At 62.9% G+C, this 24,579-nt stretch overlaps 2 protein-coding genes across 4 annotated transcripts; both read right to left on the reverse strand.

Annotated features, from left to right (window-relative positions):
* Nucleotides 1-490: 490 nt before the first annotated feature.
* On the reverse strand, nucleotides 491-6,038 carry AMHR2 (anti-Mullerian hormone receptor type 2). Its single transcript, XM_032713384.1, has 10 exons — nucleotides 5,834-6,038; nucleotides 5,358-5,447; nucleotides 4,848-4,960; nucleotides 4,071-4,295; nucleotides 3,597-3,711; nucleotides 3,337-3,497; nucleotides 2,595-2,742; nucleotides 2,383-2,519; nucleotides 1,646-1,804; nucleotides 491-634 (listed from the first exon to the last, which is right to left on the reverse strand). Exons 1-10 carry the CDS (start codon nucleotides 6,036-6,038, stop codon nucleotides 527-529), a joined length of 1,461 nt encoding a protein of 486 aa, XP_032569275.1. The 3' UTR covers nucleotides 491-526.
* Nucleotides 6,039-10,920: 4,882 nt separating this feature from the next.
* SP1 (Sp1 transcription factor) lies at nucleotides 10,921-24,579 on the reverse strand. 3 transcript variants are annotated; one of them, XM_032713578.1, is made up of 6 exons: nucleotides 24,487-24,579; nucleotides 23,293-23,387; nucleotides 21,170-22,673; nucleotides 14,140-14,308; nucleotides 13,190-13,389; nucleotides 10,921-11,568 (listed from the first exon to the last, which is right to left on the reverse strand). In XM_032713578.1, the coding sequence occupies exons 1-6, from the start codon at nucleotides 24,491-24,493 to the stop codon at nucleotides 11,252-11,254; spliced, it is 2,292 nt and encodes a 763-aa protein (XP_032569469.1). In that variant the 5' UTR covers nucleotides 24,494-24,579; the 3' UTR covers nucleotides 10,921-11,251. The 3 variants fall into 3 exon arrangements, with proteins under 3 accessions (XP_032569469.1, XP_032569470.1, XP_032569468.1); XM_032713579.1 differs by lacking the exon at nucleotides 24,487-24,579 and adding an exon at nucleotides 24,117-24,233; XM_032713577.1 differs by lacking the exon at nucleotides 24,487-24,579 and adding an exon at nucleotides 23,505-24,007.

The raw sequence follows: 24,579 nt of genomic DNA on the forward strand, positions 1-24,579 counted from the left end.
TGGGGGGTCCCGGGTGGTCCCAGGGGGTCGTGGCAGGAGCCTCAGTCAGAGCTGCTGGAGGAGGAGGAGGAGGAGGACGAAGAGCGCTGTGGAGGGACAGCACAGCCATGAGCATCTGGGGAGAGGCCGGGGGAGACCCCCTGTGCCCCCTCCCCGCGACCCCCCCCCCACCTTGTGCCTCTTCTGAGCCTTCTTCATCTTCTTCTTCATCTTCTTGGCCGCCTTCTTGTCCAGCCCGGGGGGGTACAGGGCGGGCACCCCAGGGTGGGGGGGCTGCAGGGGTGGAACTGGGGGGGGGGCCGAGGGGCCCAGGGGAGGGCCTGTGGGGTACGGGGGGGGCCCAGGGGGGTATGGGGGCTGCCCTGGCCCCCCCAGAGGGTTCGGGGGTACCCCGGGGGGTGGATACACGGGGTTGGGGGGTGGCACCTGGGGGGAGTACGTGGGGTTTGGGGGGTACACGGGGTTGGGGGGGGGCGGCTGCCCTGGGGGGGGGAAAGAAAAGATTGAGGGGGGGACCCCCAACCCGTCACTGCCCAGGGGAGGGGGCAGGAGTGGGGGTCAAGGCAGCCCCCCCATTCTGGGGTGTCCCCCCCATACCTGCACCAGGGTTCCACATGGTGGGTGACTCCGGGACCTGGGGGGGCACATGGGGTGAGTGGGGACCCCCCAGTACCCCAGGAAAGATCCCTGGGGACCCCCACTGCCACGGGGACCCCCCCGGCCTCCGAGGGGAAACAGCCACGGTAGCTCAGGGGGGCCCGGCCATGTGTGTGTGTGTCCCCGCCCCGGGGGCTGGATCCGGGGTGTGAGAGGGGCAGGGCGATGTGGGGGTGCAGGGGGGAGCCTGAGATGTGGGGTGTTATGGGGGAGTCAAGGGGTTTGGGGGTGCAGGGGGAAATTGGGGTTACACAGGGGGGATCTGGGAGTCCTGGGTGGGTCTGGGGGTGCAAGCGGGGTTTGGGGTGCACAGGGGGACTTTGGGGTGCAGAATGGGGTGCAGGGGGGGCTTGGGGTGCACAGGCGTGTTTTGGGGTGCAGAACGGGGTGCAAGTGGTGTTTGGGGTGCACAGGCCGATTTTGGGGTGCAGAACGGGGTGCGAGGGGGGTTGGGGTGCACAGAGTGATTTTGGGGTGAAGAACGGGGTGCGGCGGGGGTTGGGGTGCACAGAGGGACTTTGGGGTGCAGAACGAGGTACAGGCGGTGTTTGGGATGCACAGGGGGGTTTTGGGATACAGAACGGGGTGCAAGGGCTGTTTGGGGTGCACAGAGGGACTTTGGGGTGCAGAACGGGGTGCAGGGGGGGGTTGGGGTGCACAGGGGGGTTTTGGGGTACAGAACGGGGTGCAGGGGGTGTTTGGGGTGCAGGAGGGGTTTTGGGGTGCAGAATGAGGTGCAGGCGAGGTTGGGGTGCACAGGGGGTGGATCAGGGGGGTTCGGGGGCTCCGCTCCCACCTGCGCTCCGGCCGCGGCCCCTCCCGGCAGGAAGAGGGGGCGGGGCTTAGTGACAGGCTCCTTCCCCATGGGCGGGGCCTGTATTGTAGCCCCTCCCTTGGGGCGTGGTCAGAGTGCGGCTCCTCTCCCGGGTCCCCCCTTCCGTCCCCCCCCCCCCGCCGCTCCCGGTGTCTCCGTTTCCCCCGCACGTACCTGGCGAAAGGGGGGTGGTCGCGGGCCGGAGTCCCCCGGGGGGGGCGCAGGACCCGCAGCCAGGCGCTGCAGCCGCTGGAGCGCCCGCTCGGCCGAGAGCCGCGCCTCGGGGTCGGGGTCCCAGCAGTCCTCCAGCAGCTCCGGCAGAGCCCCCCCGGGCTGTGGGATCCCCCCCACCCCAGCTGTGAGCTCAGCGGGGAGGGGGAACACCCCCATGCCGAGGGGATCCCGCCGAGCATGACACCCCCAAAGAGGGACATCCCCCAAACAGGGACACCCACCCCAGGCAGGGACACCCCTGGCACCCTCAGCACCTCCGGGCACCCAGGAAGGGACACCCCCTGGGAAGGGGCACCCCTGGGCTCCCCCAGGCACCCCTGGGCATCAAGGCAGGGACCCCCCGGGATGTGGGACCCCCCACCCCGTGCACTCAGAGGGACCCCCTTGGTGGGGGAACATCCCCACACTCAGGAGAGTCCCACTGGATAGGACACCCCCAAATAGGGACACCCTCCCAGGCAGGGATACCCCCGGACAGGGATCCTCCTGGGCACACCCAGACCCCCCTGGGCACCAAGGCAGGGACCCCCCCTCGGCCATGGGCCCCCTGAGTCACCTGCACACCCGTGGGACTCTCTGGGAATGGACCCCCACGGGTCACCCCCACCCACGGGCACCCTCAGCACCCTGGGCCACCCTCGGGCACCCAATCGGGGGGTGCCCCCCGGGGGTCTGACCTGAGGGGCTTGGTGCCAGGCGGGGGGGATGAGCGGCCGCCGCCGCTCGTCCGCGGCCAAGCGCCGGAGCTGTGCCCCTGTAGGACTGGAGCCCAGCTCCGCCTCGTAGGCCAGCTGGAACGCTGGCACAGGGGCTCCTGTGGGGCAGGGAGGGGGTCAGCAGGGCCGGGGGGGCCCGCAGGGAGCAGGGGGGGACCCCCAGGGGTGCTCACCGGGGCTGAGGGCCTGGCAGCGAGACAGGATCTCCCAGAGCAGCAGGGCCAGGGCGTAGATGTCGGCCTGGCGCAGGGCACGGCCCCAGGCCCGCAGGTCCAGGCTCTCGTCCAGGATTTCAGGTGCCAGGTACCGCTGGGTGCCCGCCTGTGCCCACCAGGGCCGTGAGCCCCGTGCGGGGTCAAGGGCACGGGGGTACAGGAGCACAGGGGCACCAGCCCCCTGCACTGGGGCTGGCCAAGCTCGGGCATGATGGCTTGGCTGGCACCCAGACACTACCCTGCCAGCAGCTCGGGGGGTCTCGTCCCCAGGCTGTCACCTTCCCTTCCCATCCCATCCCATCCCATCCTCTCCCACCCCATCATGTCCTATCTCATCCCATCCATCCCATCGCATCCCCTCCTGTCCTGTCCAGTCCCGTCCCATCCCATCCCGTCCCGTCCCGTCCCGTCCCGTCCCATCCCATCCCATCCCATCCCATCCCATCCCATCCCATCCCGTCCCGTCCCGTCCCGTCCCGTCCTGTCCCGTCCCGTCCCATCCCATCCCATCCCATCCCATCACTATCCCCAGCCTGTCACCTTCCCTTGTCTTCCCTTCCCTTCCCATCCCCATCCCTGGCCTGTCACCTTCCCTTCCCATCCTATCCCATCCCTGTTCTGTCCCACCCTGTCATGACCCATCCCGTGCCATCTGACCTCATCCCATTCCATCTCACCCCATTCCACCCCACCCCCCCACCTTGCGGATGGCCACGACGTGCCGTGCCCCGGTGCCGTCCTGGGCGCGCGGTGGCAGCGCCAGCGCCAGCCCAAAGTCCCCGATGGCGCAGGTCCCGTCCTCCCGCACCAGCACGTTCTGGCTGCTCAGGTCCCGGTGCACCACGCTGGGCTTGTACAGCCCTGGGAGGCACAGGAGGGAAGGGGGGGGCTCAGAGTTGGGGGGGGGGACAGGGCAGGGGGACCCCCTGGCAGAGCTCAGGGCGGGGGGGCCGCGCTCACCGTCGCGCCAGAGCTCCTGGTGCAGGAAGGCCAGGCCGCGGGCCAGGGACAGCGCCAGGCGCACGCTGCCCGCCCACGTGCCCACGTGCTGCCCCAGGAACTGGCGCAGGGACCCCTGGGGACACCGGGAGGACATGGGTGGGCACGTGGGGCAGCCCCTCCTTTCCCCCCCCGGGGGGTTGGGGCACCCCGAGTTATGGGGTGTCCACGGCAGGGGCCCAACCAGGGTGGGCACCTCCATGGCCTGGGCACACCCGTACACACCTGTGCACACCTGTGCACCCCCCCAGCCCAGGCCCATCTGTCCACACCTGTCCACCCCCCCACGGAGCCCAGGCACACCTGTGCACCCCCCAGCAACTTCTGCACCCCCCCGTGCACACCCAGAGCCTCGCACACTCCCCTGGCCCCCCAAGCCGCTGCCCCCCTCCCCCGTGCCACCCACCCCCCCCCCGCGCCCCCGCGGGGACTCACGGCCGGGTAGAGCTGCAGGACGAGCAGCCCCCCGCGGGCGCGGGGCCCGGCGCCCCTCGTGCCCAGCAGCCGGGCCACGTTCTCGTGCTCCATCAGGGGCAGGGCGTGCACGGCCCGTTCAGCCGCGAACCGCCCGCCCGCCCCCGCCGCGAACGCCTTGATGGCCACGGGCCGCTGGCGAAGGGTCCCCCTCCAGACCGCCGAGAATCGCCCCGACTGCAGCACCTGCCCCGGGGGGGGAGACACAGTCGGGACTGCTGGGGTGTTCCCAATCCCGGGCACCCCAACACTCAGGGATGTTCATCCCCGGGCACCCACGGGTGTGCCTGGTCCCACTGTCCCCCACCCCAGGCACCCCCGGGCACTCTGAGCCCTGTTTTTCATTGTTCCACCCCCACGGGTGCCCCCTTAACCCCTTCGTGTGCCCAGTCCCACTGTCCCCCACCCCAGGCACCCCCGGGCACTCTGAGCCCTGTGTTTCATTGTTCCACCCCCACGGGTGCCCCCTTAACCCCTTTGTGTGCCCGGTCCTGGTGTCCCACACCCTGGGCACCCCTCAGTACTGCCAGCCTTGTGTTTCGTTGTGCCACCCTCATGGGTACCCCCCTAGTCCCTTCACACACCTCCACGGGTGACCCCCCAGTACAGTCTCCTTAACTGCCCTCCCACTTGGATGTCCCTCCTGTTGGATGCCCCTTGCCCATGGGTCCCCCCCAGTGGCTTCCCTCCCATTGTGTGCCCCCCCTTGGGTGCCCCCCACCCACGGGTGCCCCATACCTGCAGGAAGTGCAGTGCAGGCAGGTCCGGGCTCTGGGGGGGCTCTGGGGGGACCCCGATTCTCCGGCCCTCCCGGGGTGGCTGCCCCGTGTGGGCCCTTGACCGTCGCAGCCCTGGATGGGGGACATGGGAGACACCGGGGACACCCCGAGGACATCCAGGGACCTCCCACCCAGGAACCCCCCCAGTCAGGGACACAGGGTCTGGGGACATCAGGGACCCCTGGGCTCCCACCTGGGGGGACAGGGGGATCCCCATATCTGGGGGCTCCTGCATCCTGGGAACACCCCACCCGGGACCCACCCACCCAGGGGGCCCCAGGACAGCAGGGACCCCCCTGCCCCAGGGACAGGGTGACACAACACTTGGGGACCCTACCCACCCACCCACCCCAGGAGACCCACACCCTGGGGACATCAAGGATGTGGCACTTGGGGACACCCAGGGGACATGGGGCACAGGTGCCTGTGCCCGGGGGTCCCCCCCTCCCCCCCGTGTCCCGGTCCCTACCGAGGATGCCCAGGCAGGTGAGGAGGATGAGGAGGAGGGGGCCGGCCCCCCACAGCCACAGGGTCCCCGTGGACCCCCCCTGGCCGGGCACTGGGGACAGAGGCTCAGGTGACACAGGGCCCCCCCACCTGGTGGGGACCCAGGCGGCCAGGGTGGGGATGGGGGACTTTTTAGGGGATACCATGGGTTCCCCAGGCGCCCGTGAGTCCCAGGTCCCCCTCATGGGTCCCCAAGTCCCCCCCAGATCCCCTGTGGTCCCAGGTCCCCCCCAAGTCCTATATGGGTCCCACACCCCATTTGTGCCTCCATCCCCCCATGGGTCCCACATCCACCCGTGGGTCCCCTGAAGGTCTCAGGGTCCCCCGTGGGTCCCCCCAGTCCCCCGTGTGTCCTCAGTCCCACCCCCGAGAGTCCCACAGAACCCGCCCGCCTCCCAGTGGGTCCCACCTGCCCCCCCCCAGTGCTCCTCCCCGTACCTGGGCCCTGGTGGGGCCCCCCCAGCCCCAAGGTCGTGCCCGTCCCCGTCCCTGTCCCTGTCGCCGTGGTGTTCCCGTTGCAGAGGTGGCCGTGGCACAGGCAAACGAGGACGGCACCGCCGGGGGGTCCCGCGGGGCTGGGGGTGCAGGTGGGTGAGGGGCAGGCGGCCCCCCCACCTCCCCAGCAGCCTGGGAACAGCGTCATCGTCACCGGGGCACCCCGGAGGTACTGGGGGAGCACCTCGAGACGGGGATGGGGCAAGGGGACAGGAGGGACCCCCTGTCCGGGACCCCTCATGCCTGGCACTCCCCCTCCCTGGCACTCCTCCCTTTCCCCGAGAGCCCCCCTATTCCGGGACCCCTCATGCCTGGCACTCCCCCTTCCTGGCACTCCCCCCTTTCCCTGAGAGCCCCCCTATTCCGGGACCCCTCATGCCTGGCACTCCCCTGCTCGGGACCCCCCCCCGCAGCCGCTCCCTCCCAGCGCCGCTGCAGCCACTTCTCAAGGCCAAGGTCAAGCGCAGGCTCTGGGGAGGGACCAGCAGCCTCCTCCAAAGCCCCCCCAGGATGGGCTCAGCCCCCGCTCCCTGCCCCAGCCCCCCCAGCCCCGACCCGTGTCTCCCCAGACACCCCAGGGCAGGATCAGGCCCCTTCTGCCCCCCCCCCCCATCCCCCCGAGGGCAGGACCAAGCCCCTCCATTCTGCCCCAGTCCCAAAATCTCACCGGGGCAGGACCCCCCCCGCAGCCCCCCGACCCCTGCCCAGCCCGGGGGGTCTCACCCTGCACCAGCGCGTGGCTGCGGTTCCAGATGCCGATGCAGCACTGCCCGGGGGGGCAGCGCACGGCGCCGGCCGCCGCCCCCCCCGCGCCCCCCAGCCCGCCCCGCACGCTCGGGTGCTTGTAGGAGACGCAGCTCAGGTTGCGGGGGCCTGGGGGGGGGGACACACGCACGGGTGGGTGGTGGCTCTCAGCCCCCCCAAAAAAGACTCCCCCCCCCCAAGCCGGGTTGGGGCCCCCCAGCACCCACCTGGCCGCCCCATGGGAGCCTCCGCGGGGCCGGAGCGTGCGGGGGCCGGTGGGAAGTGGAGCGGCCCGGGGAGAAGAAGGAGAAGGAGAAGGAGGAGGAGGAGGAGGAAGGTGCTGCCCCCGCACCAGGGAGGAGTGAGACAGTCCTGGTGGGGAGCCAGCCCTGGCCCCCCGCCCTGCATCACCTGGCACCCCAACAAAGCCCCCCAAATCAAGCTCTGTGCCTCAGTGTTCCCTGTCCCAACAGCCCCAACAGCCCAAATCAAGCTCTCTGCCTCAGTTCCCCCTACCCTCCACAGCCCCAACCCCCCCCCCCAAGGCACTGCCAGTCCCAAATTGAGCTCTGTGCCTCAGTGTGCCCTGTCCCCACAGCCACAGCCCCCTAAAATTGAGCTCTGTGCCTTGGTCTCCCCTGTCCCCACAGCCCCAACACCTCAAATCGAGCTCTCTGCCTCAGTGTCCCCTGTCCCCACAGTCCCAACACCCCCCCAAGGCACTGCCAGTCCCCAAATCAAGCTCTGTGCCTGTCTCCCTCATCCCCACAGCCCCAGCACCCCCAAAATCGAGCTCTGTGCCTCAGTGTCCCCTGTCCCCACAGTCCCACTGGTGTCGTGCCTCAGTTTCCCTCTATGGGACTGCACCCCTGACCCCCCACAAAACCAGCTGTGCCTCCCCCACCCTCCAAATCAACCCAACCCTCCCCCAAAAATCAACCCCCCTGCAGACTTCCAGACAACGCCAGCGACTCGTGTTTATTACAAAAGAACTCGTCGTTCCCCATTTACAAAGGAGCCCCCCAAAACTAACAATTTTCATCTAAGTCTTTTGTACAAAAAAATAGCACTTTGGGACCCAAAAAAATCACCCCCCAAAAATCAACCTTTTGGGGGTTTTATGACATCAGCCACCGGATTCGTAAAAACCAATTCCCCCTCCCCCTCCCCCCCAAATTAAAATAGAACAGAGATGGGACGAGATCAAACAGGGAGAGAATTATTGCCAGTTTGGGGGGGGGGGCTGTCCCCCCAGGACCCCCCCCCACTGCATAGAGAACCGGCCCCGGCCCCCCCGGAATGAAGGGGTGACAGTGGATTAAAGCTGGGAGATGGGGGCAGCCTTGGGGACAGCCCCCACCCCCAAGAGCCCCCCGACCCCTTTGGGGGGAGCAGGAGGGGAGCGGGGGGGACTCGTCCCCAACCTGTCACCCCTTTATCAAGGCACGTTTGTGTGTGTGTGTCCCCGGGAATGACTGGGGGGGTTGGGGGGGGGCTGCTGGGGGGGTTTGGGGGTTCTGGGGGAGGTTTGGGGGGTGCCGGGAGCAGGGTAGGGACCCCAGTGCTGCAGAGCCCGAAGGGGGATGATCAGGCCCAGCTGCCCCCCCCGGCAATGGGAGCAGGGCTGGTGGTGTCCCCCCCCCCTAAAATCCTCTGATCCCCCCCAAAAAAACACAGGGGAGCAGCCCAGGCTCAGAGCAGAGCCCACCCTGGGGTCTCCTGGGATTCCCTCCCCACACCCCAGCGGCGTTTCCATAGGAAAAGTTAAACTCCATCAGGGACAATAGGGAACATCACCTGGGAAGGGGGGGGGGGGTCAGGACACAGGGAACATCATGGGGAGGGGAAAGGAGAGGGACACGGGGAACATCACCGAGGGGGGGCACGGGGAACATCACTGGGGGGACACCCCAACACCCCTGGCAGAGCCTGACCCCCCACTGAGGGTCCGGGATCGGGTTTGGCACTTGATCCCTGCTGGGCATGGGGGGGGCTGGGATGGAGCAGAGCTGGGCTTGGGGAGGGGGTCAGGGACCTTCCCCCCACCCCTGGGTGGGGGTAAACAGGTTGGGGGGGGGGGAGGAGAAATCATCTATTGACAATTAAATTAAGAAACCTCCTTGTTTTCTCCCAATCCTTTGTGGTTTTCCAGGTGCTGGGGTGGGTGGGGAGGGCGGGGGGAGCTCATAGTGCTTCACAGGGTATTAAAATACAAATGCTTAAAGTTTCCTATATAAAAATATACAAATGCAAAAATAGATATCGAGAGAGAGAGAGCGGGGATGGAGGGGGGGGGTAAGGGGGGTGGGCCGGGCCCTGAGCCCCCCTCCCCGCAGAGCTTCTGCCGCCTTTGCTTTTTACACAAAAACCCCAAAATAAAAACAGTCGAGCTTCACAGTTCGGCCCCGGCTGGTTGGGGGATCCCTGGGGGTGGGATCTGGGAGTCTCTGGCTCCTGGGAAGCCTCTGAGTGTGGATAAACCCGGAGAGCAGGGGGACACGGGGCACTGGTTGAATTCCTCTCCAGAGGGTTTCCCAAAGGGATTTTGGCAACTCAGCCCCCACTGCCAGCACCCACTTGGTGGTCCTGGCTCTGCTAGAGCATCTCCCAGGAAAAGGGGGTGTCCCAGGAGTGGGGTGTCCCCAGGAGTGGGGTGTCCCTGGAGTGGGGATATCTCCCGAGTGGGGTGTCCCGGGAAGGGGGTGTCCCAGGAGCACAGGGGTGGGGTGGCCACTCTCCTCATCCCACGGAGATTATTCCCAGGCAGGGGAAAAAAAAAATCACCTCTTTGTAGAAAATGCCCCAGCAGAAGCCCTGAGGGGGGGAGGACATCCCAGGCAGGTGGGATTTATGGATCAGGGGGTGATCACGGGGGTCCTCCCCTCTGTACCCCCAAGAGCAAGAGGGTAAAACACTGACCCCAACACCACAAACAGGGACATCCCCAGGCCCTTCCAGCACTCTGGGACCCTCCCCCCGAGCTCAGCGCCCTCCTCATCTCCAGAGCCAGGATAGTTCCACATCCCAGGGTCGTTCCTGGGACCCCCATCCCACTCTCTGCTCCCCCCTCCAGCTCAGACTGAACTCCTTGCTCAGCTCACCCCAAACTGCTGCTTGGAAACAAACCAAGATTTCTCCCTGCAGCCTCCAGGGAGGGGAGGGGAGGGAGGTTGGGATCCACATCCCATATCCCACCCTGTTTTGGGATGGAATCAACCCCCCCTCGGCCTGTTCCCAACGCAGGGAGCACGGATATCATCCGGGGCAGGAAGAGGAGGGTGTGGGAGGAAGAACGGAAAGGACCGAGCCGTCCTGGCCCTCCCACGGCGGGAAGAGCCAGATATTGGAACACCAAAAAGCTTTTTCCTGAACTGTACCCCATTTCCAAACACCCCTTTTCTTTTTTAGGAGCCACCTCCAAGCAGTGCCACAACAAAACCCTCGAGTGCCATCCCGGTGCTTCCCCCTCGCTCCGGGCTGGATGAGCTCTGCAGATGCTCCTTTTTCCTAATTATTATTATTATTCTTAAGACCAATGTTGGCTGTTAAAAAAAAAAAAAAAATTCAACATTTCCCCCGAGGAGGCTCCAACTGCCCCCAGAGAGGGTCCTGGCCAGGTCTCAGCCCCTCTGCCCACGACCCCCCATCGGAGCAACTCCATGTGCTCTGATCCCACGGGACAGGGATCCCAGTGCTCCACTCCCACAGGACAGGGATCCTTGCCAAAAAAAGGGCTGGTAAAAATCCAAAGGAAAACCCGCCAAGGCCCAGTGCCGGCAGGGGAGGGCAGTGGGAGTACAAGGGTGAAAAATCCAGTGGAATCTCCCCCGAAAGAAAGGAATTACAGAATCACCTCAAAGCAAAGCGTCCGACAGCCCGAGGAAGGGGAGGGGGAGTGAGGGGGGTCAGGGGATTTTTAGGGATTATGATGTAAAATGGAATCCAGGAAGGGAAGGAGAGCTCGGGCACCGTCCGAACCGCCCCAGAGGGACGACCTGCTCCAGGATAAGGCATCAAAGGGACCACGCCATGGTCGCAGCAACATCTCTCTCCTCTCTCAAACAAACACATTTCATATTTTTATATATATAATAATAATATAGAATCTTTTCTCTTTTTTTTTTTTGCTTTTGTTTTTTTGTTGTTTTTTTTTTTTTTCTTTTCGTGTGTGTGTGTGTGTGTGTGTGTCCTCGTTTTGTCGGCATCTCTGTTGGGTTTTTCTTTTGGTTTTTTTGTGGTTTTTTTTTTTTTTTTTTGCTAAAAGGATCACGGAATTTTTTTTTCTGCTTTTCTCTCTTTTTTTTTTTTTTTTTTTTTTTTTTTTTTTTTTTTACCAAGGCATGAAGGCGCCGACGGCGGCTGCGAGGGCGACGGAACCTCGGGCGGGGCGGGGAGGGAGGAAAGGGAGAAGGGAAAGGGGAAGAAGGGCCGAAAAAAAAAAAAAAAATAATAATAAGGTCAAGCCGAAATTAAAAAATATATATATATAGCTCTGGCCTTCGAATGTGGTCGGCGGCCCCGGAGGTGGCAGCGATCCTGGTCGGGGGGTTAGTGCTGGAGGCGCCGAGGGCCCCTCGCCGTGACGGCCGCGCTCCGGCGGCTCCGGCGGCTCCGGGCTCAGAAGCCGTTGCCGCTGATGTTGATGGACTGAAGGTCGGCCACCTGCATGACGTTGATGCCACTGCTGGCCAGGCGGGCGATGCCCTCGGGGCAAATGGCCTCCATGGCCACCATGTTGGTGGCGATGAGGGCCGAGGGCGTGGCCCCGCCGTTGCCCTCGGCCGAGGCCGCCGTGTCCATGGGGACGGCCGAGACGTTCATGGCCACATTGGTGGCACCTCCCTTCTTGTTCTGGTGGGTCTTGATGTGCTTGGAGAGGTGGTCGCTGCGCATGAAGCGTTTGGGGCACTCCGGGCAGGCGAATTTCTTCTCCCCTGGGAAAGGGAGGGAGAAGGGGGGGGTGAGGGATCCCGGGGGGAAGCTAGATGGGATTTTGGGAAAAGGTTCTTCCCCCTGAGAGTGGTGGGGCACTGGACGGGCTCCCTGGGGATGCAACAGCTCAAGGAACATTTCAGAGACGTAACTTCACAGAATATTGAGTTGGAAGGGCCCCACAAGGATCACCAAAATCCACCTCCTGAGTGAGGGACTGAACCCACAACCTCAGTGTTATCACCAACCTCCTGAGCTCATCTCAGGGTTTGCACAACACTCCTGGGGTTGGGTTTTTGGGATCGTGGCCGGGGTCACTTGGGAGGGAGAGGGGTTAAGGGACCCTGAGGGGATGGGGAAGCTAGATGGGATTTTAGGAAAAGGTTCTTCCCCCTGAGAGTGGTGGGGCACTGGACAGGCTCCCTGGGGACGCACGAGAGTTTCAGAGATGTAATTTCACAGAATATTGAGTTGGAGGAGCTCCACAAGGATCATCAAAATCCACCTCCTGAGTGAGGGACTGAACCCACAACCTCGGTGTTATCACCAACCTCCTGAGCTCATCTCAGGGTTTGCACAACCCGGGGGTTTGGGTTTTTGGGATCGTGGCCGGGGTCACTTGGGAGGGAGAGGAGTTAAGGGACCCTGGGGGGATGGGGAAGCTAGATGGGATTTTGGGAAAAGGTTCTTCCCCCTAAAAGTGGTGTGGCACTGGACAGGCTCCCTGGGGACGCATGAGAGTTTCAGAGATATAATTTCACAGAATACTGAGTTGGAGGAGCTCCACAAGGATCACCAAAATCCACCTCCTGAGTGAGGGACTGAACCCACAAGCCGGTGTTATCACCAACCTCCTGAGCTCATCTCAGGGTTTGCACAACCCAGGGGTTTGGGTTTTTGGGATCGTGGCCGGGGTCACTTGGGAGGGAGAAGAGTTAAGGGACCCTGGGGGAATGGAGAAGCTAGATGGGATTTTAGGAAAAGGTTCTTCCCCCTGAGAGTGGTGTGGCACTGGACAGGCTCCTGGGGGACGCACGAGAGTTTCAGAGATGTAATTTCACAGAATACTGAGTTGGGGGAGCCCCACAAGGATCACCAAAATCCACCTCCTGAGTGAGGGACTGAACCCACAACCTCGGTGTTATCACCAACCTCCTGAGCTCATCTCAGGGTTTGCACAACCAGGGGGTTTGGGTTTTTGGGATCGTGGCCGGGGTCACTTGGGAGGGAGAGGGGTTAAGGGACCCTGAGGGGATGGGGAAGCTAGATGGGATTTTAGGAAAAGGTTCTTCCCCCTGAGAGTGGTGTGGCACTGGACAGGCTCCCTGGGGACGCACGAGAGTTTCAGAGACGTAATTTCACAGAATACTGAGTTGGGGGAGCCCCACAAGGATCACCAAAATCCACCTCCTGAGTGAGGGACTGAACCCACAACCTCGGTGTTATCACCAACCTCCTGAGCTCATCTTGGGGTTTGCACAACTCAGGGGTTTGGGTTTTTGGGATTGGGCGTGGTATTGCCGGGGCTGTCCCGCACGAGGCCGGGAGTCGGGAGCGGATATCACCGGGAGATTCCAGGATTCCCTGGAGTGCCAGGACCCCCACCAGCCCCCCGGGCCCTACCTGTGTGCGTGCGCTTGTGCCGCTGCAGCTCGTCGGAGCGGGTGAAGCGCTTCCCGCACAGCACCCACGTGCAGATGAAGGGCCTCTCGCCCGTGTGCCACCGCAGGTGAGCCCGCAGGTGAGAGGTCTTCCCGTACACCTTCCCGCAGCCCGGGATGTGGCAGATGTGCTGCTTCTTTTTACCTGGATCCCCAGAGCTCCTGTTAAAAAACAAAAAAGAAGGGGGAAGAGTTAGACCCGTCCCTTGGAGGGAGAAACCGAGCTCTGCTCCGTCTGAGTCAAGAAAAGTCTGGATGAGTGAAAAATCAAGGGATGTCTCTCCAAACCCGATTTTTGTCCCTTGGTGCAGCCTAATTGTCTTTGCTCTCTGTGTGGAGCAGCTCTGGCGTGTCCTGTGGGGAGAGCAGTGAGCAGACACCCTGAAGACTGGGGAGGAAAAGGTGAGAATTTGAGTTGTGAGCTGGAAAATGTGAGTTTTGGGAGGTTTTTTCCGGCTCACTCGTGGCTGGCGTCCATCCCAAGGGGAGACATGCTGAGAGGTTGGGGGACTCCTTGGTTGTGCTTCTCTTTCTTTTTGTCTTAAAACAGGTGACAGTGAGCTGGGGGGATGTGGATCTGCTGGAGGGCTCTGCAGAGGGATCAGGACTGGCCAGAGCCACGGGATCAACGGGATTAGGCCCACAGTGTGAGGTTCAACCAGGCCATGTGCTGGGTCCTGCCCTTGGGTCACAACAGTCCCATGGAACACTCCAGGGATGGGCAATTGCAGCTGGAAAGCTGCAAAAAGACCTGGGGGTGCCCAGGTGGAGATGGGGATGTGGCACTTGGGGACATGGGTTAGTAGTGGCCTTGGCAGCGCCGGGGGAACAGCCGGACTCGGTGACCTCAGGGGCACCTTCCAAGCTAAATAATTCCACTGGGGATGCTGGATCCATGGGGAGGCAGCTCACCTGCCCTCTCCTTCTTTGCAGTAGGGACAGGTACAGGCTTCCCTCCGTGGTTTCCGTCCCTGCTGGGGCTGTGGGTCGGGGCTGGTCTCTCCCTCCTCCACCGCTGCGCTCTCGTCCCCCAGCCCGTCCCCACTGGCACCGTGCAGACCCAGCTGAGCTCCGTGGTCACCTGGAAGAGAATGGGAGGTTCCATCAGAGTTATGGCACGTTCCTCACCTGGGAGAGAGGAGGTCTGGCATTAGGGCTGGCTGCTCTGCCCCCGAGTGCACAGGCATCAGGATTTCCTGGGAAAAAGGCAGTGCTGGGTGAGCCCTTTGCTGTCGAGGACCGAAGCAATCCCAGATCAAAGCACCAACCAGGGAGCAGAGCCTGACTCGGGTCTGGCCACGTCACAGGGCACAGGGAGCAGCTGGGATGCCATCCAAGATGTCATCACGTGTCCATGCCCCAGTATCCCGTGTCAAAGCACACGTAAAATCCATATATCCCTGCAGATGGTCCCCTTCAGTCCCCTCTGGTCACTCAGGGGAGGGGGAAACACTTGGTTGAACCACAGCCTGTGACTTGGAGCTCTGGCTCCAGCCCTCACCCCACAGCCCCAGGATGCACAGGAATATTGTCCCAGGCCAGGCCTGGCTGCCTGATGCCACCCCAGGGAGGAGGAAACTGTCCCTCTGATGGTGACACAATTTTAAGCCTCACCCGGAGATCTTCGGCTGAGCCCTCCTGTACCTCAGCAGCCACATTCAAGTTTAGCAATTTTAGGACAAAATCTTTCCAGTGTGCCCCCCCCCCCAGCTCCTGGGATGTGTTTACAGTCAAACCCCAGCATGGAGGGAACCAGGGAGGGGGTTTTAAGCTTTCTAAGCCAACGCCGACAGCTTGTTACAGCCACGGATTAGAGATTTCCCCCCCAGCCGGGAAGAGCTGCTGGAAAAAGGAAGGAGAAAACACACGTTCTCTCCCAAAAATACACCGGGGAGGGCGAGAATCCAGCCCTGACGCCTTGGAATGGCTTCAATCCTCAAACATGCAAAAGCCCACGCGGCGTTTTCCAGCCTGTTGGCACGTCAGGAGGAGGGGAACAAACCCAAATCCTCCCGCTGGTAATCTCTGGCTGCATCTCATCAAGGTATAAAGACATGATGGGGAGGGAAGGCAGATCCCAGACGTGCAGGGATCATCCCTCACTGACCAGGAGAGCCCAAGTCTCCAGGATATGGCAGGTTCAGGGGAAAGCTGGATAATTCATGTTTATTATCCCCACTAATACACATCACTGCTAAGACTAAAGCTTCCCTGGAGGCTCCCAGGCCCCTGCTCCATGCTCAGGTCAGCAAAGCCCTGCAAAAATATATTCATGGAGCAAGGAGGGGGGGGTTAATCCTTGGAAAAGCCTGGGGAGGAAAGAGGGAGTTTGGGAAGGCGTGAGATAGGAACTGATTCCAGCTCCTGAACCCAGCCCTGCTCTGCCAGCACGGGATGGGGACCTCTGAGACCCCCCCAGAAACGGGGCAGTTTGCTGATCTCCCACTAAAAACCCCAAACCCCAGAGCCTTGGCTTGGGAATTCTCTCCAGACAAGGCTTTCCTTGTCTCCTACCTGCTGCTAAGAGGAAAAAAGCTTCGGTTTGGTCGCTTTATTTAGCAAACTAACAGGAGGCGAGAAATGCCCGGTGGAGAGGAGAGAGAGGAGCTTTCACATCCACCCCAGGCGACCTCAGGAAAGGGGAAACAGACCCCACGTTCATTTTTAGGGGAAGAGCTGGAAATAAAACCCAAAACCAACAAACCAGGGCTCCTTGTGCAAACTCTGCACCACTGGCAGCCGTGCCAGGGCAGAGGCAGGAGAGGACGAGGGGGGGGAGTTGTCACCATGCACGACGTGGCTTCCAGGCACAAGGAAGTTTTAAGGCGAAAAGAAAGGGAAGAAAACTCAGGGAACCCTCAACCTCTTGGCATGTCTCCCCTTGGGATGGATGCCAGCCACGAGTGAGCTGGAAAAAACCTCCAAAAACTCACGTTTTCTAGCTCACAACTCAAATTCTCCCCTTTTCCTCCCCGGTTTTCGGGGTGTCTGCTCACTGCTCTCCCCACAGGACATCCCAGAGCTGCTCCACACAGAGAGCAAAGACAACCAAGCTGCACCAAGGGACAAAAACTGGGCTTGGAGTGACATCCCCTTGATTTTTTGACTCGTCTGATTTCCTGAATGATTTGCAAAATGAGTTAATCTGCACTAGAAGCTCATTCATGTAAACTCAGCGAGTCCTCGGAGCTCAGGGAACACAGGGCCCAGCTGCACGAGGATGGGGCAGGTTGGGAGCCTGCAGCCCTTCGAGTAATTGTGCTTTAATTTGGGGGTTCATGACTTGAGAAGTCACCAGCCAGTTGGACAACTCCTGTAATTGCCAGAGGTTTCTGTGCGTCACGAAAAATGACACTTCCTTTGGAGAGGGAATAAATAGGGCTGGAGCTGATGGGTCAAGAGTGAGGTAGGGAATCACCTTGTCCACTTTGTGACATCCCTGAATCCTCCAGGACTTGCCACACACCTTTGTTGTGCTGCAGACTGACAGACGGAGCTCCTTTGCTCTCTTAATTCCTGTCTGGACTGTCACAAAACCGGGATGAAGCCTCTGGTCTTGCCGTAGCCTTCACAGGCAGGTCCCACCAAACCACCCCAAAAACACCAGGGGAGGTAAAGAGAAAAATCCCTGAGTGAGGAGTATGAAAGGAAGGAGGACAAGGGTGATTCCCATGGGAGAAGAAGCCCAGCAGGCCTCTCCCACCACACCTGAACCTCCAGATGCCTCTCACCCACTGCAGCCAAGGGCAGATGCTTCTCTGAGCCACAGATCCTGAGTTTTTAATCACATCCCTCCACAGAGGAGGAATCTGTCCTGTATCACTCACAGCATCTAACCCAGGCATCCTGGGATGGGATAGGGAGCCAGTTGGAGGTGGGAGCCGACTGTCTAGAAAGGAGCCACATGGAAACTCCCCCAGCCCCGGGAGCCAGGATGCGGCTCCTGCACGGGGCGATAAGGATGGGGCTCCAGCAGGGCTGGGGTGGGCACAGATAAAAGAAAGGGGCAGATCAGGGCCCGGCAGACGGGCCGGAGCCAGGACAGGGACCTCTCCCGGGAGGAGTCATGGGGTGGGTGCGCGGCACCCGACCCGTCCGACCGGCGCGGCTGCCAACCCGCTCCCAGCCCCGAGCCGAGCCCTGGCCTGGAGCAGGAGGAGGAGAAAGACAAGGAAAAGCAGGAGAAAGAGGATCAGGGCTGCCCCATGAAGCCCAAGAGTCACAGGGATTTTTTGTAGGGCACAACCTCCCCAGGACAAAGCTGCACTGCGTTAACACAGCCTCTGTCGGGATCATCCCCTTTTCCCAAGCAAACCCTGGGATCTCTCGGGATTTGTGTCCGTCCTCCTGTAAACGACAGGGAGAGAGGTCAGTCAAGGAATCCAGAGGGGATGTAAAGTCCAGCTGGGCTGGAATTTAGAGGAGGAAGTTTCACAATATGACTATTTTCTGACGTGATGTCATGGGCGCAGTGAAACAAAGCAACGGCACGTCACGGAGAGATCCTGTCAGGGCTTGATTCCCATTTTCCCCTCCCCTCCACACTCCATGCCATGCAGTTGTCTCATCAAGGCCCTGCTACAAAGCTGCCCTTAAAAACAGAAAACAGGAAACAATCAGGTCTTTGTGCCAGTGGCCTGACTCTGGGAAGAGCCCTGGAAGGACAAAGTGGCAGCAGAGAGCCAGGATGTGTTTGGTGAACACATTCCCAAGGGTTACTTCCCCTGTGGAGGTTTTTTTTCCTTTCAGGGCAGCCCTCGATTCTCCCACAGCCTCCATCCCGAGCCTTGGAAAGGAGCTCGTCCTACCCACACATCCCTGGGCAGGGGCACCCCCCAAGTCCCACCAGTGCTCCAGGCACCCACCAGCTCCATCCACCCCCAGAATCAAACATCCTTTAGTGCCCCCAAAACAAGGGGGTTTAACTCCAGGGCTGAGCTCAAGGGAAATCACCAGCCAGGTTTACCCAGCACACACCTCAGCCAGGGGCAGGGACACGAGGACAGAGCCACCAGCACTACATGGACATGGAGCTAAGAACAGCCTCCTCCTCCCTACGGTAAAAGGAGAAGAGAAACCCCGGTGTCACAAACTCCCTGCCACCCCCCCTGCCCATGCAGGACGTCCCCTCCCTGAGCGGGCTCGTGGTGACATTGGGGTGACTTTGGGGTGACGCTGCTCTCCTGCCTCACAGCCCCACTAAGGGGTCCCGGTGTTCCAGCCCCCACCAGTGCCCAGCACACCCCCAGAGCCCCCGTCCCTCACCCAGGCCAGGCCTGGTGCCCACCCCGTGTGGGGAGCGCTGGCACCAACCCCGGGGCGGGTTTTGGGGCACTGCCAGCCCAGGAAATCCCCTCCCTGGCTCTGCGGGCGCCTTCCCCTCGGAGCAGAGCCGGCTGCAGGGCCTGTTCGCCCACATACCAGCCCCTGACAGTCACAGACCTTCCTGTGCCTCCTTCCAGCCCGGCTGAGGAGGAGGAGGAGGAGGAATCAGCCTTCAAGCCACCTCATTAGCACAGACGCTGAGTTCCATCGGCTCTGCCTCACGCCCAGGGAGCAAAAAAGCTGAGTTTTAAAGCCCTTTTTGGGTGTCATTTTCTCCTGGGGGGGCTCTTTCCTTTGCCAAAAGGAAAGTTAAAAGCAGAAATGTCACCAGCAACTGCCCTTGAACTCCTGCAGGGCTGGGAGACACAGCCCTCCATCCACAGAGTGGGGTCAGGAGAGGGGTCATGGAGAGGCTGCAGACCCCAAGGAGGATGAGCTGAGCTCTGGCAGGTTTGCAGGAAGGGGCAGGAGATGTGGCACTGCCAACCCAGAGGGACAGCTGGGACCACCACAGCCCTTGCCACGCACCCTTGTTTCCCACCCACCACCTCAGAACACACTGCAGGATCCAAGACCAGCTACAGTCTCCCCTGCCCAGCAAGCCTGGGACTCGTTTTCCATTCTCCTCCCCTGGAAACAGAGGAGCATTTTCTGCTACAAAAATCCCTCCCAACTCTTTGCCTCAAGCAGAAAGTTCCAGCACATGTGGGGCGAACTCACAACCACTGGGGAGGCTCCACACGGAAAACACTTGGGGATTTGGACGACGGGCAGTGTTGGGAACAAACTGCTCTCTCAAATTCCCACTGGGAGGGACCCGCACTCACAGCCCCTGGTGGGATGGACCCAGGTCCAGGGGGGTTCAGCACCTCCTGGAGAGGGGCTGGGGGACAAAGGGACTCATCGCCACGTCTGACTGGAAAAAAACTCCTCCAGCCTGGAGTCAAACCACGTAAATCCTGTTGCTGGATCGGCACCAGGAAGCTTGTCCTGGCCACAGCTTCCACCGTCTCATCCCAGGAGCCTCCCGGACCATCCCACCGAGCTGGGTGCCCCCCAAAAGAACGCCTGGAACCCCTGCTCTGGCTTTTCAAATGTCAGCACGTCACGGCAGAGCGTGAGCAGCGTGAGCTGTGAGCGTCACTTCGCGTCCTCGGGGCTGGGGCAGAGCCAGGCTGGGAATTCGTCACTGCGGATCAAGGGCTGAACACGCCGCTGTTCAGCAGCAGGAGGGGGAGGAGGAGGAGGGGGAGGAGAAGGAGAAGGAGGAGGAGGAGGAGGAGGGGGAGGAGGTGGCAGCTCCCCAGCGTGAGCGCGTTGGATGGGTGGTCTCTAGAACGTTCCTCCCTGTCCCACCTCCGGGGGGCAGAGCCAGGCACGAATACAGGAACTGGGACTCGCCCATGCGTTTCTCCAGCGCCTTCAAAACAAGGAACAAGCTCGGCCTCGGCGTGAGCAGCCCCAGGCACGGGGGGAAACCACACACAGACCCCCAACTCTCCCCTGCATCCCCACGGATCAAAGAGGCCACGGGCGTCACCCCCCTCCGGGTCCAGCCCCTCGCGGGTCTCTCTGCTCGGGGAAATCCAAGGATCAGGCTAATCCCGGGCTGTAGTAACCCGTGGATGCCTGCGAGCCAAGCTGCTGTAGCAACGGCCCAAAATAATGCTGCAAAACAACCCCGGGAGAGCAGCAGCCGCCGCCTCTCGCGAGAGGGGAGCACGAGTTGGATTGAGCAACATTTTCTGCTGCCTCTCAGCTGTGACTAAATCCAGCAACAGCCCTCTTAGCCAGAGCCAGAACAAAAAAAAAAAACCAACAAAAAACCCAAGGAAAACAGTGGAAAAGCAAGCAGAGAGCCTTCCCAGAACCGATTCCTTCCGTGGAGGGAGCTCACGGCCCCTCGGACTCCAGGCACGGCCCCTCCAAGGGAAGCCAAGCAGCCTCCAGCTCACTCCCCACACCCACATGTCCCCCCTTCCCGGGCAGTGGGAGGCGATGGAACAGATCCAGGGGGATCTGAGCAGGGTGCCCTGTGCCCACGGGACCATGAGGAGGTCATGGTGTCCTGCAGCAGCACCCGGACGCTTCACTTTGTGCCCTTTCTTCCTCCCCTGTGCGGAAATTCCCCGCAGCTTCGTGACTGTGTTTGTTTTGACGGGGTTTTCAGTTAATCCCGAGTTTTCTACGGCCCTGACTCTTTCCTCAGGCTCAGCTGAGGAGCTGAGCTGGACTCGGGTTCTCCCTTCAGCCCTGACTCGAGACCCCCTGGGTGGCCATTAGGGCAGGACAGTGGCCTCACACAAACCCACACATGCCCTTTGCCCCCCTACCTTCCCCCTCACAGCCACCTCCTCCCTCTTCACTCAAACCAAGAGTTAATTAGCTCAGAAACTCCCCCCCCCAAAAAAAAAGACTTTTAGTGCCTTGTGGTGATCCACAGAGCTTTCATACTTCCTCCAGAGGGAGGAAGCCAGCCCAGATGCCAACTCCATTTGGCACCGACCACCCCCAGCCCAGCCCTGGCACGGCTCAGACGTGGCTGAACCCGGCCGGGTGACGCCACTTCCCCCTCACCTTCCTCTGCCTGGCTACAAACAGGAACCAAAGCACTCACCAGGGGCGTTGGCGATGGCCAGGGGCAGCCCCTGCAGCTGGTGCACCTGGATCCCGGATGCTCCCAAGGCACTGAGGTTAATAGTCTGGAGGCCCGGCACGGAGGAGAGCTGGGCAGCGTTGACGGTGACGGTGCCGCTGGGGAGGGAGGCGATGGGGGTCAGCGTGGTGCTGGTGCTGCCCGTCTGCCCCAGCGACACTCCCTGCATGGGGGCCAAGGTGATTGTCTGGGCCTGGGGGTTCTGCACCTGCAGGTTCTGGAGCTGGATGGTCTGCCAGCTCACCTGCCCGTTGGGACCCACCGTGGGCGTGCGGATGATGATGGGGCCGGAGTTGGGGACAGCTTGGAGCTGCAGGTTCTGCAGGGCGTCCTGGGAGATGGCTTGAGTGGCAAAGGTCTGGCCGGAGAGCGGGGTGGTCTGGAGGGCCTGGATTGTCTGCCCTCCTTGGACCAGCTGGGGCTGGATCAGGATCTGCTGCTGCTGCTGCTGCTGTGACTGCTGGCTCTGATCCCCCTCCTTCTGCTGCCCCGGCTGCAGAGCCACCCCGGACACGGGGCTCTGCAGGGAGTCCGAGCTCGGGACACTGCTGGCCCTCTGGGGCGTCTGTGCCTGCGAATTGGTTCCCACCGTGGCGCTGGTGGAGAAATTCATGACCCCCACGTTACTGGTGGTGGTGGTGGTGGAGTAGCTGTTGGCGTTGGTGAAGAAGGCGCCCGAGCTGGCCTGGGACGAGGCCGTGCTGGCAGAGCTGCTGGTGGCACCCGAGGTGGCCGGCTGGGAGCTGCTGTCCGGGGAGCCCGAGCTGCTCAGGGTGCCCGTCTGGGACGTGGGCGCCAGGCTGGCGGCCACGCTGTTGACCGGCAGCAAGGTGATGTTGCCGTTCAGGGCCACGGGCACGTTGGCCACGTACTGGGTCTGCCCGGAGAGGCTGTTGTTGGCCAGGCCCACGCCCTGGATGGGCACTGCCTGCTGCAGCAGGTTGGGCATGGCGATGAGGTTGCTGCTCCCCGCGCGGCTCGTGATGATCTGCTGGTTGGAGCCGGGGATGATCTGGAGCTGCCCGGAGGCATCCTGCTGCACGTTCACCTGGGCAGGGGTGGTGGCAAACTGCAGCTGCTGCCCGTCTATGGTCTGGAACTGGGGGATCACCTGGTACTGGATGTTGGGGATGACTCCCGGCAGGCCCGTGAGCACCTGCTGGTTCTGCAGGCCCGAGGCGGAGGTGACCACGTACGGCCCCGCGCTCACCGGGCGGCTCTTGGAGGCGTCACCGCTGCCATTGCTGCCGTTGCTGCCCGGCTCCTTGGAGCCCGTGGGGGTGCTGGAGCCCGCCGAGATGATCTGCCAGCCGTTGGCAGACTGGGCGATCTGGGCGGCGGCCGCGTTCAGGTCGAGCTCCCCGCTCCCGCCTTGCTGGCCCTGGGAGCTGTTGGAGTTCTCGTTGGGAGATTCGATGCGGCTGCAGGTGGCTGCCAGCAGGGCCAGCGGGGAAGGCTGCGACTCCTGGGAAGGAGAGGAGGAGTTACACGGAGAGGAGGAGGGAGGCGGCCCCAGGGGCAGGCCCGAAGTGGGAAAAAAAAAAAAAAAAAAGGGGAAACAAAAAAAACTTAAAAGAGAAAGCAGGGAGGAGTGTACTCGGAAAAGATAAACACTCCTTCCTGAGCGAACCCACCCATAGCCGGAAAAATACAACTGCCAGGCAGAGCGCTGTCAGGCCGGGACGGCCTGAACCCACAGGGAAAAGCCCTCTGGGAGGGAGGAAAGGGGAGGGAAAGGCAAAAGAACACAGCTCCTCCACCCCGGAGCCAGGAAATCTCCCTGCAGCAGAACAAATCCCCGGGAAGGCCGGTCCTTCCCGGGCTCCCCCAACCTGGAGAAGGGCCAATGGGGGCTGTGGTGTAGTTGGGAGCAGGGGAACTGCGTGTCAACGAGGAGGGGAAGCCCCGGGCAGCGCAGGCTTGGTAGCGCTCACCCTCCCCTCCTCCTCTTCCTCCCCCGGTGAAACGCTCGGCCGGGCCCAGCAAACACCTCGGCCCGGCCCCTGGACTTTGCCACGAGTTCCCCGGGGTTGAGCAGAGCCGGGCAGGGGCCAGTTGTCCTCCCCCACACCCCCCGCACTGACCTGGGCCTCCCCGCCGCCGGCGCTGCTGGTGCTGCTGGCGTCGCCTTCGCCCTTGTCGGGCTTCACCGCCGACATCTCCTCGGGGTTCTCCTGGTCTGCGCGGGAGGGGAACGACAGCCCGCGTTACAGACATTTTGGGGCAGGGGAAGGGGCACGAGGAGCAGGAGAGCCGGGCAGGGCTCTGGGGATGGGGGGGACACACACACACACACCATGTGCTCCGGAGCGCCGGTGGGAAGGGGTTTGGGAAGCGGAGGGAGCTGCCAAAGGGGAGCTGGCAGCGGGACAGGGGGGGGAGGACCCGGCCCCGCTCCAGGGCCCAGCTCCTCCCCAGCCGCCCGGGACACTCCCTGGCTTCCATCGAGGTCCTCCCCGGGCCTCCCCCTTCCCTTCCCTTCCCTCCTGCCCCAGCGCCGTGGATCCACCCCGGGATTCCCCGCACCGTGGATCCAGCCCCCGGGATGCCCCGGCTGGAACTCCCCCCCCCATCCGCGCTCCCTGTGACACCCCCCCCCCCCGCCCCGTCCCTTCTCCCCCCAAAATCCTTCCTCTCTCACTGCTCAGGAGCCTCCTCATCCTCCGCCACCCCCCACCCCGGCCCTGGGGGTCCCTGCCCACACCCCAAGCCCCCCTTACGGGGGTCCTCTCCAGCTCCCACGCTGGGTGGGGGGGGGTCGAACCCCCTGAACACCCCCCCTCAAACCCCCCCCGCCGCTCACACCTTCCCACGGCCCCCCCTCCCGGGCCCCCCCGCCCCGGCTCCCGCATCCGCCCACGCCGGGCGCCTTCCCCGGGAATGGCGGGCGGGGGGGAACCACCGGTACCTGCGCTCACACCCTGCCCCCGCCATTCTCCCCCTCTTCCACGCCCGATCCCCCGGGACCCCCGCCACGATTCCAGGGCCCTCCTCGCCGCCGCCCCCTCCTCCTCCTCCCCATCCCTGCCCCCCGGTCCCTCCCCCGAGGCTTTTCCCCCTCCCCCGGGTCCCTCCCCCCAAAGGGCAGGTTTCCCCCCCGGGCGCGGCGCGGGGCGAAGGCCCGGCCCGGCGGGGCCTCGGCCCGGCCCGGCGGGGCGGGGCCGCCTCTGGCCCCTCCGAGCGGGCGGGCGCGGCGCCCGCCTTGCGTTGTGTGTGTGTGTGTGAGAGAGAGAGAGCCCGGGGCCCCGCGCGGCGCTCGGGGCCCGGCCCGTCCTTACCGCTCATGGTGCCGGGGCCGGGCCGGGCGCGCGGGGCGGGGCGGGGGCGCGGGCGGGCGAGCGGCCGAACCCGCCGGTGCCGCCGAGGGGCTG

This window comes from Chiroxiphia lanceolata, chromosome 30, assembly GCF_009829145.1.
Source record: "Chiroxiphia lanceolata isolate bChiLan1 chromosome 30, bChiLan1.pri, whole genome shotgun sequence".
In the NCBI taxonomy this organism is placed as follows: domain Eukaryota; kingdom Metazoa; phylum Chordata; class Aves; order Passeriformes; family Pipridae; genus Chiroxiphia; species Chiroxiphia lanceolata.